The sequence below is a fragment of the Dendrobium catenatum genome, unplaced genomic scaffold, assembly GCF_001605985.2.
Source record: "Dendrobium catenatum unplaced genomic scaffold, ASM160598v2 fragScaff_scaffold_1427, whole genome shotgun sequence".
NCBI lineage: Eukaryota > Viridiplantae > Streptophyta > Magnoliopsida > Asparagales > Orchidaceae > Dendrobium > Dendrobium catenatum.
Window position 1 is genome coordinate 1,253,980 of NW_021319889.1, and position 15,386 is coordinate 1,269,365.

General features: G+C 33.7%; 1 protein-coding gene across 1 annotated transcript; it reads right to left on the bottom strand.

Moving 5' to 3' along the window:
- Window positions 1–8,705: 8,705 nt before the first annotated feature.
- On the bottom strand, window positions 8,706–10,906 carry LOC110099660 (UDP-glycosyltransferase 73E1-like). The gene has a single exon (XM_020826875.2). The coding sequence runs from the start codon at window positions 10,814–10,816 to the stop codon at window positions 9,302–9,304; it is 1,515 nt and encodes a 504-aa protein (XP_020682534.1). The 5' UTR covers window positions 10,817–10,906; the 3' UTR covers window positions 8,706–9,301.
- Between the last annotated feature and the right edge of the window lie 4,480 nt (window positions 10,907–15,386).

Below are 15,386 nucleotides of genomic sequence, written 5' to 3' on the forward strand. Positions count from 1 at the left end.
CCAAAGTCATCTGCTTCCGAGCTCATGGTGGGCGATGCCTATGAGGCTGATGAGGGGAAGATGAGATATGCTCTGTTATCCAGTGGTGGGAAATTGAAAAGGAGCAGCTGAAATTTATAGCCAAAATAGAATGAGCTTTTTCAAATTATTTAAATGATGGATTAACACTTCTCTTTAGAAACTTCACAATTTAGAGAAAATAAGAACTCTTTCAACAAAGTTGGCGGACTAAAGAGACGCCTTTGACACTTTTGCTTGGCCGCCAAGTTCCCTAAGTACAGAGACGGCTGCGTATTCGTAAACAGTACTGATGTCTAGCCTATTTGCTGCACGTTTGTTTTACCTAGAGAAGAAAATTAAATTTTTATTATTTTTAAATAAGAAAAAAAAAAACTAAACCCTAAACTTTGGTGACACTTAGCTTAGCTAACCAACTTCAGTTTAAAAAAAAATTAAAAAAAAAAAAAAAAGCTAACCAACTTTAGTTTTCTATCACTTGTTTATTAACAGTGCATGAGTTTAAAGTATTTAATATTTTGAAGAAATTAATACAATTTGAGTTTAGGTTTAATTCATACAAAAATAAAAAAAATCAAATTAATAACAAAAATAAAAATATATTAAAATTATAAACAATAATTAAAAAACAAATTTAATTATTTTTATTTTAAATAATATATATTAAGAAGAATGTTAAATAATATTTTCCAAAATTTATAAACTTTATATGTCAAATAAATAATATATATGTTGATTTTTCTATTGCTTGTTTATTAACCATTAACATCCATCATATTTTTTTGGAGCATCATATCTACCATATTATAAGGAGAACAATCAAGTTGACTGCTTGATGTTAATGCGCGCTTATCTTCATGTTCGCCTTATCTTCACTCAGATTAGGAGAACCAACAAGCTAAATGCATGGCATTGTTTGGTCTCTAATGTTCCTCAGATATCGTTGTCATGAAATTAGTTCATCTCCAACGGAACTCAAAATGCATGTATGCAGTTCGCCAAATGCTCCAATCGAAAGCCAAAAGTCACTCTCAATTTCTGACGTGAACAGTGAGACGCTAATATTGGCATCACATTATTCACCAATGCAATTTTTGTTTTTTGAAAAATTCTAAAAATTCAGTTATTAATTCTAGATTATTAAGTCTAGATCTTTATTGTTAATAATTAAGAATTAATAATTTATAAATGCAATATTTTTTAGAGTTTAAAATATTTTTACGTAATTACTTTATTTAAATTAGGTTACTCCTATTTATGTGTTCTAATGTAATAAATATTTATTTTATTAAATGCATATTTATATTCCGAATTAATTTTTCGAGGAAGATTTGTTTTTATTAAAAAATTTATATGTAGTTCTAATTTGAAAAATTGATAAATATAAAAATATGATTAAAAATAAATATAAAAATAATATGAGAAAGAAAATAAGTACACGTAATATTTTTGTTGTTGTTAAGAAATAGAATTTGATTGGAGACGAGTTAGATCATTTTCAACCGAAAAACTCATTTTCCACTCCAAAATGTGATAATTCATCTCCAACCGAACTATATTTCTTAACACAAAAAAAGAATATGCTGTGTATATTCTTTCTCAACCACACGTGCTAGCCATTTTCCCCTCCGCTTTCTCTATTTCCGCTGAAAATGAGATTGTGATTAATGCGACATCAATATTGGCATCGCACTATGCACGAACCAGATAATGGAGCACCTTTTGTCGTTCGATTGAAGAAGTTCTCAAACGCCAAACATGGGTATAGAGTTCAGTTGGAGATGTCTTTACTACTTTTAGGACTATTACTATATGTTGGAGTTAAAAATGAGCTTTTTGGTTGGAGATGGCCTTACAAATAACAGAAGTCTAACGTTTGTTTTCATTATTGCTTGATCTCACCTTCTATAAGTAGGACCGAGTTAGCTTCTAATTGTCTCTCGACCTTTAATGTTCCTTGTTGACAAATGCCAAGGATTAATGTTTGGCTCTTGTTAGCTAGCACTGACTATCAATGCTCACCCTCAACTGATCGCCATTGCCTAATGACAACTTAAACATTTACCAACTCTAGAGCTATCATACATGTTAACTCATTATCCAACTACCAGGAATGACCATTTGTATTCTGCAACTTAGGCTTCGTTTGGAATGGCTTTCTAAGCAAAATTTTTATGCAACTTTTTAGCATAAAAATTTTGCTTTTTAAACTAAAAAATCGTTTTAAGAAGCAATAAAAAAATCGTCCCAAACGAAACCTTAGACTAGTTGAATCATTTCATAGGCTAGCGAATATGATTTTTCTCTTATTCTTTCATGTAAAAATCCTCATATTTCCTGAAATGTGCAAGATTTTTACTTTTTTAAAAGGTATGAATGTATGATGATAAACACTTCCTCTAACTCTATGAATATTCCAGCATAGGATAGTTAAGACGATGTTTGCAAATAGAATTTTGTTGGAATCTTTACATTAGCATTCTTGGAATGATTGAACTAGTTATTTTTCTCTATCATTCATTGATGTACCAAGGCAACCTTACTTCTCTCAAAAAAACTACACAAAATGCTCGAATGGTTATCCCTACTAATAAAAAAAGTTGGCTCCTAATTAGAACAAAAATGTCATCATGAGGGATGTCTGCATTAATGTCTATAAAGTTGTTATAATTGAGAGTGAATCATGATCTAACTTTCAGCTCTTTAGGGCTTTCTACATGTAAGAGAATTTTCACAAGAAAATTTTACAATAATCTAATCTTTACATATAATCCATAAGAGGGCTTAATAATCTCTTAAAAAAAATCAAAGGGTTTCCAATTTAGGTGCCCGAAGTAATACATAGTTGTTGTGTGTCGGAACATTCGTGATGGAAGAGAGATATAGAGTGTTTAACGTCCTAACCTTTTACAAAGATCTAGCACACACACAAATAAGAGAGAGGTGCAAGAGTTATAAGAGATACCAAAATTTTTACTTAGAAAAACCTTAAAAGGGGAAAATCATGAGGTCTGACACAGTTAAAATAGTTTTACTAGTGTTTGTCGTTGATTACAAATGATGTCTCTCATCAGGAGAAAGTGTTGGCACAATATATTAAATATACATTGTGTATAACACATTATATGGTTAGAGTTGAAAGAATCCAATAACAATGGAGTTATTCTAAAGGGAACGTTGGCTTGTTCATTTAGTTGGTGTGAGCATAATAGGGAATATCAGAATAGCCCTCAAGCTTCAAAGTTTTTTTTATCACATAATAGATAACAACATCCCTTCTCTCCGCCAAAGAATCTCTTATCTCCTCCAACTGAATTTCACATTTCAATCAAATAAACACATATTCAAATGCATTACATTAAATAAGATATAATTGAAGTAAATTCAGAACTTGTTAAAGTGCCTTCAAAGTAGGCAACATAAAACCCTACTAAGATGAAATTTGCATTTTCAAAAATTAACCAAATTATCAGATATCATGTATAATAACATTCTGATTTTAACTAAAGTGCTACTTTTAAATGTCAAGAAAAATTTGAATTGATAAAAATAGCTATTTTTTAAAATCACATTATAAAAAATCTCAAATAAATATTTAAAACAACCAGAACAGTCATACTGATAACATATCAAAAGTTATAATGATAAAAGTTACTAGAATCTAATAAAATTGAATTTTTGTAAAAACCAATTTATAAAATATTTCAAAAGATCAAAATTGACCGAAAAAAAAATCCCAAAACACCAAATTAGTGAAAATTGATATAGACAAAACATAACCAATCATGATTTGAGCAACTTTTAAAATGGGGTCGATGCCTGAAAATGACCCAAAGTGACTCAAATTGGAATTTCTCTCTCCTAAAACCCTCTATATGTCTCTCTAATTCTAATTCAGCTACCCAAAGAAACAAAATAGAATGAATAGTAGATTTGAATATTTTTTTATATTAAAATTTGTTCTAGCATTGCAGTGACCTATGGTGCTGGCGACGACACCACCCTATAAAATTCACCTCATCGCCTCCCATAATGGGGGTCGGAGCATTGAATTAAACACAAATTTTCTCAAGACTTCAGTGTCAGTGCGCTAGAAACACAGTGCCGGAGCGCTCTAAAAAAATTTCAATTTTCTCCAATGCATTCAGATCTATGGAACTCACTCCAGAACACATGCACACCCTTTTTATACATGTATCGTTATCTCATTCTCAAACACGTACAAAAGTGTTCAAATTATAAAAGTTCAAATATTTGTATTTTTTTTCATTTCGGGTTAGAATAGGTTCAACTAAATAGAATCTATAGATACCACACCACAATGGTCGGAGGGACCAGGGTCGGGCGACTGAGGTTGAACGGACCATTGTCGGGTGATAGAGGTTGGTGCGATCGTAGTCGGATGACTGAGGTTGAATGGACAATTTTCAGGTGAGAGAGGTCAGAAGAATCAATATCGACGGACGATAGAGGTTGGGTGGAGACCCGGAGCTGACGGTTTGACAAAGGACTGATGGAGGTGGACGAGTAAAAGTCCCACACCGGTGGTCGGGCAGTGCGGATTCATAGACGGAGGGGTCTGGGCTGAGTTATAGGACTCTTCGAGCTTCAAAGCTCTCTTGAGTCTGTAGCCCAGGATCCACGCCTTTAATAGTCCCATTCATATGTAGAGTTGAAGTCTGTTTATAGATTTTTAAAATGTCATGCTCCATAAATATAGAGAAGATCTAGGACAAATTCAAAGTGCTCTATCGGACAGGACCATATTGATTCCCTTCATCATAGAGTGTTCATTTAGCATTTAAGTGTCTTAATAATATTAAAATTAAGCAATCATTGGCTCATTGGATTGGTCTCATTGAGCTGCTCAATTCGATTATAAGCATGTTATATCTGTATATCATTTTAGTTATTTAATCAATGCTCTAATGCTTCTAAAAATGCTTCGGTCCCTTGATTTGGATTTATTTCAGCTCGGATTTGACCGATTTTGGTGTCATTAGGTTCGTCTCACTAAGTCATTCAATTTGACTATAAGTTTGTTGAAATCAAAGTTTGGATAGTCCCAAATTTAATTTTGGAGGTTTTTCAATTGACGCCGGAGCTGAGCCATTAGTTGTGTTAACTTCAGGATAATTCAATCCATTTGGTAGCTTATCTGGCTACATAGATTTAGTGCTTTCATTTGTTTTGTGTAGCATAGTATGTTCCTTCTTTTGGGCTATAAATAGTTAGCCAATATCATGTGATAGAAGATAGATTTTGAGATGAATAAGAATTGAGTAATTTTACTCTTTTTGGGTTTCTGTATCCTGAAAGATTTCAGGTGGTGATCCCTCCCCCAAGAAGGAGTTCTTGGTCGCGTCACTGGATTGTCGACGTGGATTCGTCGAGACCCCTCCGGTCCGGTGTCATCAATTTAAATATGTATCAAGATTTGTGTCTGATCAAGGTGATTTTTGGTAACGTATCAATAGTATTAGACAAGGTTACAATTAAGCGCTCATATAAGAACAAGAGGTAGACATGATTTTCAATTATCTAAAAAAAAAACTTTAAAGGGTACACCAATTGAAGAGTCAAAATATATATAGTATTACAAAAGATCCTTGTCAAGACTCCTTATTAAGCAAGTGGTTAGTAAGATCTCCACTTATTCAAAAAAAAAACTTCAAAGGCCACATCATTTTAAAAGTCAAGAAAGGGATTTAGGATTTGGACGTTATGATGGCCCCCTAATATTGAACTTATTCTTACTATAGCTTTGCTACAATGACTTACTATCATAGAAGTTATAGAAAGACACGTCCAAGTAAGATATAAAAGCCACTCTATTTTATTGTGTGATGATTACTACTATAGAATCGAGTCTACTTGAAATGACTTGAATCAAATATAGTAAGGATCGCATGTTTATTTTGCACTCACTAAATATATGCGAGTTTTTAAAATACTATATGTTTAATTAAGTTTAAAAGAGTTTAAAGTTGGATTATAAAGGTGGGAAATGTTAGGTGTAAAAGGATCCTTGGAAGCGTTGCGGCGCTGCCTTCTTTGTTTATATTAAAATTGGGTGAGGGAGTGTTGCAGAGCTGAAAGAGGAAGTGTTCTGTCGCTTATCTATCTATTTGTTGGAAGGCTTTGGGAGTAGGCATTGTTGCGCCAAGTTATCTGCTGGGGCATCTAGATTAGTCGATGGGAGCACAATGGTGCTGGTATAAGTGGTGTTGTGGAGTTAGGTAAAAATGAGAAATTTATATATAAATATTTAAAACCATTAGCTAATTTATTTTAAACCCCCATCTCAATTGACTGGAGTCTCCAGAAGAAGAAAGGAAAAAAAAAAAAAGAGAAAAGAAGAGAGACAAGAGGAGAAGCTTGATTTTGAAGGCTACAGAGTTGATTTTTTCATCAATCTAGTTGAGAAAACTGTTCAACTCGAGGTAGGCTTTTGATATTTTATTTTATATATCAATTTCAATGTTTGCACAAGTAGATTTGGGATTTTATGTTATTTTTTCAAGTTTGAAACACTTTTTTACCGTAAAGTTTTTGATATGTTGTAGAATAAGATATTATGATTATTTTGTTAAAGAAAATGAAGATTTTTACTGTGTAGTTTTATTTGTGCATTATTTTAAGTATTTTTATGGGTATATGACACTTTTGGGATTGACTACAAATCATTGAATGCTTTAAAATAATGTTATAAATGATCACTATTGAGTATATATGTAAATTTTATTTTTGTCCTCTATTGAATTATCTTACATGTGGTAATTCATGTATTTTTATTTTTATGTTAAATGCTGCACATACATGTTGAGCATATTAATATTTAAATGTGCATGGCATGTAGAGGAGGAATGGAGGTAATGTATGTGGCAAATATATTATGTCCTATGAAATACAAGTGGAATTAGGAGGACCTCTTCACACATGTATATGTATATGTTTTCCTCCATCTATGTCCTCTTTTTTTTTATGATTGAATCTACTTCGACAATTGAATAGATGTGAGATGATTAAGTAGAGGTATAGATGAAAATAGAGTTATAAAGCTAATCAGGCTATTTTGATCAAGTGAAGTTATAAGTGGAACAAAAATTATAATCAGATGTAGAGATATGTGCATTTCATGTTTCATATGTTATATATTAGGTCCATCATGTGAAATGTCCTTGTTATCATTTCTAATGAGTTATAATGAACAAGTTTAAATAAAGTTAACATTATTGTGTTTTTCACGTTTAAAATGTTACAACAACAACAACAACATCAAGTCTTTGTCCCACTATGTGGGGTCGTCTACATGAATCCTTTTTCACTATTGTGTAATGTTAAAAGTTAAATTCTCATTTAAATCTAATAAAGAAATATCATTTCTAATATTTTTTAACCAAGTCTTTAAGATCTACCTCTACCTTTCTTAACATAAGTCAAATTTAATACCTCAACTTTCCTAACCGGGTGATTGGAAGGCCTCCATTTAATGTGACCAAACCATCTAAGACGACTCTCTCTAATCTTATCTTCCACTGGAGCTACTCCAATCCTATCATATATGCTCATTTTGTATCATATTTCTAAAGGTAAAGCCACTCATTCACTTAAGCATCCTCGTATTTGTAACACTTAACTTAGTATTATGCTTGTCTAAAGGCCAACATTTTGCACCATAAAACATTGCAAGTCTCACCATCTTGCATCTTATAGAATTTTTTCTGAAATTTGAGGGGGACTTTTCTATCGCACAACAAGCCCAATGCATTCCTCTTTAACGTTTAAAATGTTGGTTGTACATTTATAAGCATGTGAATGATAAAGTGTCATATCAGTAAAATGCTACTTTGATTTAGCCTCCTCCAAGGTTGCATAATCTCTCTTCCCCTGCCTCCAATATCTCCACAATTCTAAAAAAATATAGTATAAAAAGAATATTTTGAGTTGTTTGGATAAATATAAAGTGCAAGAGAATGATTTTTTCTGTTATGAATGTAATGTAAAGTTAAAATATAGACCGGGGGGGGGTGGTGGTGGTGGAAATCGGCGATGGGCGGCGGCGGCGGCCAGGTGGTGTTTATCGGTGGCCAGCGAATGATAATGATGGCGTCGATCGGAGGTGGGTGGAGGTGGTGGCATGGTGGTGAAGATAGGTGGCAGCAAGATGTTAAAGATAGGTAGCGGCAGTGGTTGACGGCGGTGATGGTTGGAGGCTAGTGGAGGCGAGCAGCGATGGTGGGTGGCGGTGTTGGGCGACAAGCTTACTTGCGGTGCTAATCATTCTCGCTCAAAATTTATCGAGTTTGATTTACCTCAAAAAAAATGAACTAGAATGATTTACATTACATTTATTTTTGTTTTACTTTGAATTTTTTTTTTTCATCCAACCAAACACTAAATTATTAAAACCCTTGCATATGAAATGCTTGGCATCCTAAAGTATTCCAACCAAAAAGCCCAGCAATTTTGCTTGCCCATTCTATATGTTAAATATCATTTTAGGAAAAGGCAAAGCTAGTGCATAATATATTAGAGATTGATAAAATTAAAGTCCAACTGATAGTACGCTTAGCATAAAAACATTCTTTTGATAATTAAGTCAGTTATGTATGCATTTTCATGAATTAAAAATATATTTGATTATTTGCATATGACTCTTTTTAATGAAATATAAACTATATATAATTAAAATACATCATGAGGATCCGATGGCCCTTAGCCAGAAGAGGGACAAGAAGAAAGTGGAAGGACTTTGTATTTGGATTGCAGTCTTCACGAGCTTCAAAGATCTTCTTATCAAACTATCAGATTCTTCAAAGCTCAGGTTTTACTATCGAGTAGTCCACTGTTGAGGATGGAGGAGCCCTCTTCTTCTCTCTTCTCGATTCTTTGATTCTATCTTTTGTCGGGAATGAGTCGTCCATGGAGGCTAAATGGTAAACAATGGACTTCAACATCTTTGATTCGGCTTTTATTAAAGCAGGAAGCCATCAAAATTATTTAACCCTTGAACTTTATAGTATATAATCTTTCATTGACTACACGGTCCTTGCATAAACTGATAGATACAGCTATATCTTCCAGATGCAACTTTGCCTTTGCCACATGGAAATTATTTCGTGTCACAAATCACAAGAAATCTCTTATAAAGATTTTTTTCGCATCAATTCTTTTTACATTGAGATAAAATTAAGAAACTAATATATTCAATGTAGAAAAAGGGATGAAAAGAAGTTACTTATAAGAATTTCTATGAATGAATGAAAGTTATTGTTGCTTGCTACTTCCGTCGGCTCTCTAACACATAGTTGATTGCATCCTGTAATCCCTTCCATGAAGACCCTCCTTCTTCCATAGCCATTCTGGCCTTCTCCTTCAGCTCCTTTGCCCTCTCCCTCCTTTCATCCCCTTCATCTCCTCCCCCCATGAGCCTCTCCAAAACCTTCTCAACCTCTCCCCTCGTCACTTTCACGGCCACCTCATTTTCGTCCCCTATGCCAAACAATTTTGGCTCTTCAACGCCAACTGCCACCCCAATTTTGAGTACATCCACAATCAATTGCTCATTTATAAATTGGTCATAGAAGTGCGGCCATGTTGCCATCACCACCCCCGCTACTATCGCTTCCAGCGTTGAATTCCAGCCACAATGAGTCACAAAGCCCCCAACAGCTACATGCCCTAGGATCAATGTTTGTGGCGCCCACCCCCTTATCACCATTCCCCTCCCCTCCACCCTATTCTCAAACTTTGACATCCACTCCTCCACCCCTAGAACTTGCCTCTCCCCTACTTCCTTCACAACCCAAACAAATGGTTGACCTGAAGCTTCAAGCCCATAGCCTAGCTCCATGAGCTGGGCCGTGGTGTTACGAACTACGCTTCCAAAGCTCACGAACACCACTGACCCAACATTTTGTTTGTCTAGCCATTGGAAGAGGAGCTTGATGTCAATAGATGAAACTTTCCCACGTGCCGCCTTAGCATCAAGATCTTCTTTATAAAGTGAGAGCGGTCCAACAGGCCACACTAGCTTGCCCGTCACTTCATGATATCTCTCAAAGTACAAGGGCTCAAGCTCAACAAAGCTATTGACAAGCACACCATCAACGGATTCTTCTGCCACTCTGACAGAATCCATGTATTTGGACCAGTCAGGGTCTGAGCGCATGGCTGAGGTTACTTCGTGCTTGTTTATCATAATGGGATGCGGGAGACCCGGAAGCATGAAGGACCCGCTCGATGTTGCTTCCATTGCAACCTCAATCTCTAACCTATGTCGATTGATGAGGAGATCACATAAGAGGAAGAAGCATGATGGGCCATGGAAGATGAGACGTGGGATGTCAAAATTACGGGCAACATCAGCTGTCCAATGTTGAAGGTTGTCAGAAATAAGGCAAGTTGGCTTTGGCCATTGATTCAAGTCAAGATTTTGGAGGTGGGCCTCGAGCGGTCTGCGGAGGAGAGATAGAGCATTCATGAATGGGAGGAGCAGATCAGCTGATGGGATGAGATCAGCGTTCTCACAACCATCGGGAAGGCCAACATCCATAGTTGGGAAGTGGAGCTCAACAAAGCGGATCGGAAGGGCAGAGGCGGCGGCCCCATCAACAACAGTTTGAATGCGAGCTAAGTTGACTGGCGTAGTGGCAAAGGTGACATGGGCGCCACGGGCTGCAAGGAGCCTGGCTAGGTCGACCATGGGGATCATGTGGCCCTGTGCCATCAGAGGGACAAGAAGAAAGTGGAGGGACCTTGTTTTTGAGCCACAGTCATCAGCTTCCGAGCTCATGGTGGGCGATGCGTATGAGGCTGATTAGGGGAAGATGAGATATGCTCTGTTATCTTGTGGTGGGAAATTGAAAAGAAGCAGCTGAACTTTTTATAGCCATTAGCCAATGGTGATTAAGCTTTTTCAAATTATTTAAATGAAGGATTGTCTGACTAGAACTCTTAACATAATGGTAGAACGGATTTCTCTGTAGAAACATCTCAATTAAGAGAAGTAAAGACTTTTTCAACGAAGTCGGCGACGCCTTTGGCCTTTTTGCTTTGGCTCCAAGTTCTCTTAATAAAGGGACAAATTTTATGACCATATATATTATAAATTTATATTAATAAAATAATATGAACATTTCTAGCCACTGGGACAAATTTTTTTTGTTTTTTTTAAGTAATTCATTTTATAAAAACTATTCTTTATAATTTTACTTAGAATTTTAATTCTATTTATACTTTTTATAATTATAAATATGTAAGGGACTCTATTTATCTAATTTTATAAAATTAAAAAATATATATTAAATTTATATATTTTTAAAAACTATAATATTTTAATACTTTTATAAATTTTATTCTTAACATGTATTAAGTCACCTAATCAAATTATAAGTAAACTTTTATAAAAATAATTTTATTATATAATTATTAAAAACCCAAAAAAAGTGAAAATAGAAATAAATTTTTAATTGTGCTAGGCCATCCCAGTTATTTCCTTTTAAAATTTTTATGATTTTATTTAGTTTATAGTATCATTTAATTAATATTTAATAGTACTGGTAATTAAAAATTAATATATATTTATAAATATTAAAAAAAAAGAAAAAAAAAACTAAAAAAGAAAAAATAAAATATAAAAATTTTAATCAAACTATATATTTATAAATAATGCTATAAATAAATTTTATAAATATAGAAATTTTTTAATGGAAAAAAGATTTATTTCATTTATTTTATTTTTTATTGTTTCTCCATTTTTTTCTTTTTTAATTATTTATTAGTAAAAAATAGTATTTTTATATATATATAATTTCTAATCTGTACAATATATATATATATATTATATATCATATATAAATATAATTACTCTAAATTTATATTGACATTCATTTATATGATTTTTAAAATTCAAGAATGATTAAATTTTAATATAATTATAATATTAATTTTAAAAATTGTAAAAAGTATAATAGAATTAACAAATTATAAAGTTATATTTATTAAAAATGATTTTTTTTAAAGAAAAAACTCAAAAATGATTAAAGAGAACAAAAAAAAGAAAATAAAAAACAGACAACACATAAAAAAAACAGAAATAAAATATCAAATAAAAATTAAAAAAGAAAAATTTTTTATTTTTTAAAATCAAGTTGCTAATACTTCGACTGTTTTTTTTTTTCTTTTAATTTTTATTAACTTTTTTTTTCATTTTTAAACATAAAGTTTAATTAGAATTTATATATATTTATAAAAACTAAGCTAAAAAAACGAGTAAAAATGAAAAAAATAAAACAAAAAAATGGAAAACGAAAATCTTAAAAGAGCACGTCGTGAGCTAGTCGCTAGCTCCGTTAGCGATTATATGTTTAATTTAAACTAATATTTTCCCCCAAAAAAAATGTTTATTTTAATAATATAAAATTTTAATCTATATTTTTATAAAATTTGTCACAGATAATATATATAGTGACAGCTGCGTGCTCGTCAGCGCTGTTGTCCAGCCTAATAGATTTTTGTTTTATCTACCGAAAGAAAAATTAAAATTTATTTGTTTTTTTCTTACATGGAAAAAAAAAAAAAAGGTTCGCAGATCAACTTGAGTGACTTAACTAACCATTTAAAAAATTTATACACGTATCATCAACCACATAATTATTTATCAGATAAGTTTTATTAAGAAATAATTATCAATTTTTTGTCAACAAATTTATTGAGGATTTAATAAAGGCAATAAAATGGATTAAAATTCTGTTGTTCTTTGAGATTTAGATGATCATATTGCACATGGTAATACTTGCATGTTAATTTTACATGGGTTGACAGTTTCAATCTGTCAAATAAAAATTCCGATCAAATCACACATTGCAATGTACAAGATCCTGTAATTCTCTAAGTGGCTTATCTAAAAGATCTGCAATATAATTAGGAAGTCGTTTCGGTTCGATTCTAGATACGCACGAACACGCATGAAGAAGACCTGCTCACCCTCTCTCTCATTCCTCTTGGCCGAACAGGAAGCACGCACGCGGGAAGGTTGGGCTCAATCGCTCAATCCCATCCAAACCGCCACAAGCAGCTCGTCCCTACTCCCGATCTCCCTATCGCTCCATTTTGGACTCATGAAGCCAGCCAAAACAAAGACAGATCGGTGGGTCATGCTGAGTTGACTCGGGTTCGAAGCGGGTCGGATTTTGGTCTGAGAAAGTTACCTATTTTTAAAAAAATGTTTTGGGTTCTAGTCAGGTTAACTAGTGTCGGATCGGGTTCGGACAATTCCAGGCTAAATCCGAATCCGACCCATGGCCCAATTTTGACAGCCCTAATCAAGGGTGGCTAGCATGCTCATTTCATGGAGTAATTTGCTACATCTTCTCGCCTCGTCTTAAAAAGGACAGACATAGGAGAGCTTCATTATATAATTAATATCTCATAGGCACTAACAATACACAATTCCAGAAAATGAAGAACATAACTTGAAAAATATATGTTATAAAACTATTGATTCTCAGTTAAGCATTGGAACATCTAAATGGATATAATTCCTTTGAAATTAAATACATTTCTCAGCCATCAAATAAGTACTTTTATCTTGAAGACTTCACAGAAAAATAAAAGCAATATTTCAAAATTTAATTAGAGTATTTTACAATTGAAGCTCATTAAAATCAAAATCTTCATAATCTCTTCATATTTTATGATATTTTTCAAATGCTGGCAAAAATAAGAAAATTGGTTGTATGTCCTCTTATTGATCGATTGATTAAATTGATCTTAACTATGTTAATATTTGATTGAGATTTAAGTATTAGTTTAGGTTTTAGTTGAAATTTTTTCATCACCCTCAAGATTCAAAGAAGAGTTTTTTTTTTTTTTTTCCTCCAAGAATTCCAACAAAATTGTATGAGAGCAAGGTGGAGGCGATCAAGGGGAAGGAGGAAGTGATTCTTGTATTCAAGAAAAAGAGCAAGAGCGGAGGCTTAGACAAATCAGGCCGGTGTTTTGTGGGTGTGCCTAGGAATGGGCGCATGCAAGCAAAGGAGGCTGGGTCGCAGGTGATTGAGTCGAGCTCATGGGTGACCATGTCGCAGGCATGGGTGGCGCAATCAGTCGGATCGGTGTCGTGAAGCGCAGTCGAGTGCAGGAGCTGAGACAGGCGGTTGTGGATCGCGTGAGGGCGGGTGTTCGGCCATGGTGCAGGGCGCATAAGCGCATGCTAGAACAAGGTGCACACGGGTGTTGGGCGAGCCCAAGCGGTGCTGTGGGTCTATGGTCGAGCCAAGGAGAGGGCTCCCAGTCATGAACTGTAGCAGAAGCAGATGCATTTACAGTGAACCCAGCCCTTAAGATGAATGTAATTTATGAAAAGTTCAACTCATTTCATGCTTGAAGTTATCAAATAGGTATTTCAACTCTCTTTTAGGGTGAACCCAAGCCTCACGATGAACGCAACCTTATCTTGACCCTTAGGATAAACTTGTCTCCTATAATGAACTCATCCAAATGACTTAATATAACTTTGTATGGCTACTTTTCAGAACTTTCATAAGCTTGTTGAAGTTAGTTAGCGACTTCACATGTACCGACTTCTTATTTTAGAAATCATTAATGTGTGCTTAACATAGTCAAATAAATACAATTAGCAATTTTTTTATGGCAAGCCTTTACTTGACTCTAATAAGGTTGTTTAAATGCATTTATTTAATGTAATCTTCTTATAGAGCTATTCCTCTACCCCACTTATAAATAGAGGGGTTCCAAGACAAATCTGTCTCAAGTTCTACATTTTCTAGCAATAAGAAAAATGTAGCTTCTCATGCCTTTATGTCTATCTTCATCAGTAAGGTCATATACAGCTTGATAATAAATTTGAATTGAACACTTTCATTGAAACAAAAAAAAAAAAGATTTCAAATATAATATGCTCAAAATACTCTCAACCAAACTACTCCTAAGAGATTATTTATTTTTAAGTATTATGTGCGTAAAACATTTTTAATGAATTTAAAATTACGGTATCTCTCCAATACTTAATGATTATCAGACCGGATATTACATATACGATCAATTTGTTATGCCAATCTATGCACAGTCTAAGCTCTCAGCATGAATACATACTCCAAATACTCTTGAGATGCATCAAGGGCACTTTGCAGTTTAGGATTCCTATTTTAGATGGTCCATTAAAATTGAAATCTTTCTCTGATGCCGACTGGGCAGGAGGCAAAGAATCTCATCGATCCACATTTAGTCATTATACATTTCTAGGTAACACTCTCATATCTGGGAGTGTTAAGAAACAACACACGGTTGCACGGTCCTCAACTAAAGCAGAATATAGGGCTCTAGCTACAACAACAACATAT

Bases quoted from the DNA above. Each gene is read 5' to 3' on its own strand.
- LOC110099660 (XM_020826875.2), bottom strand. From the start codon at position 10,816: ATGAGCTCGGAAGCTGATGACTGTGGCTCAAAAACAAGGTCCCTCCAC.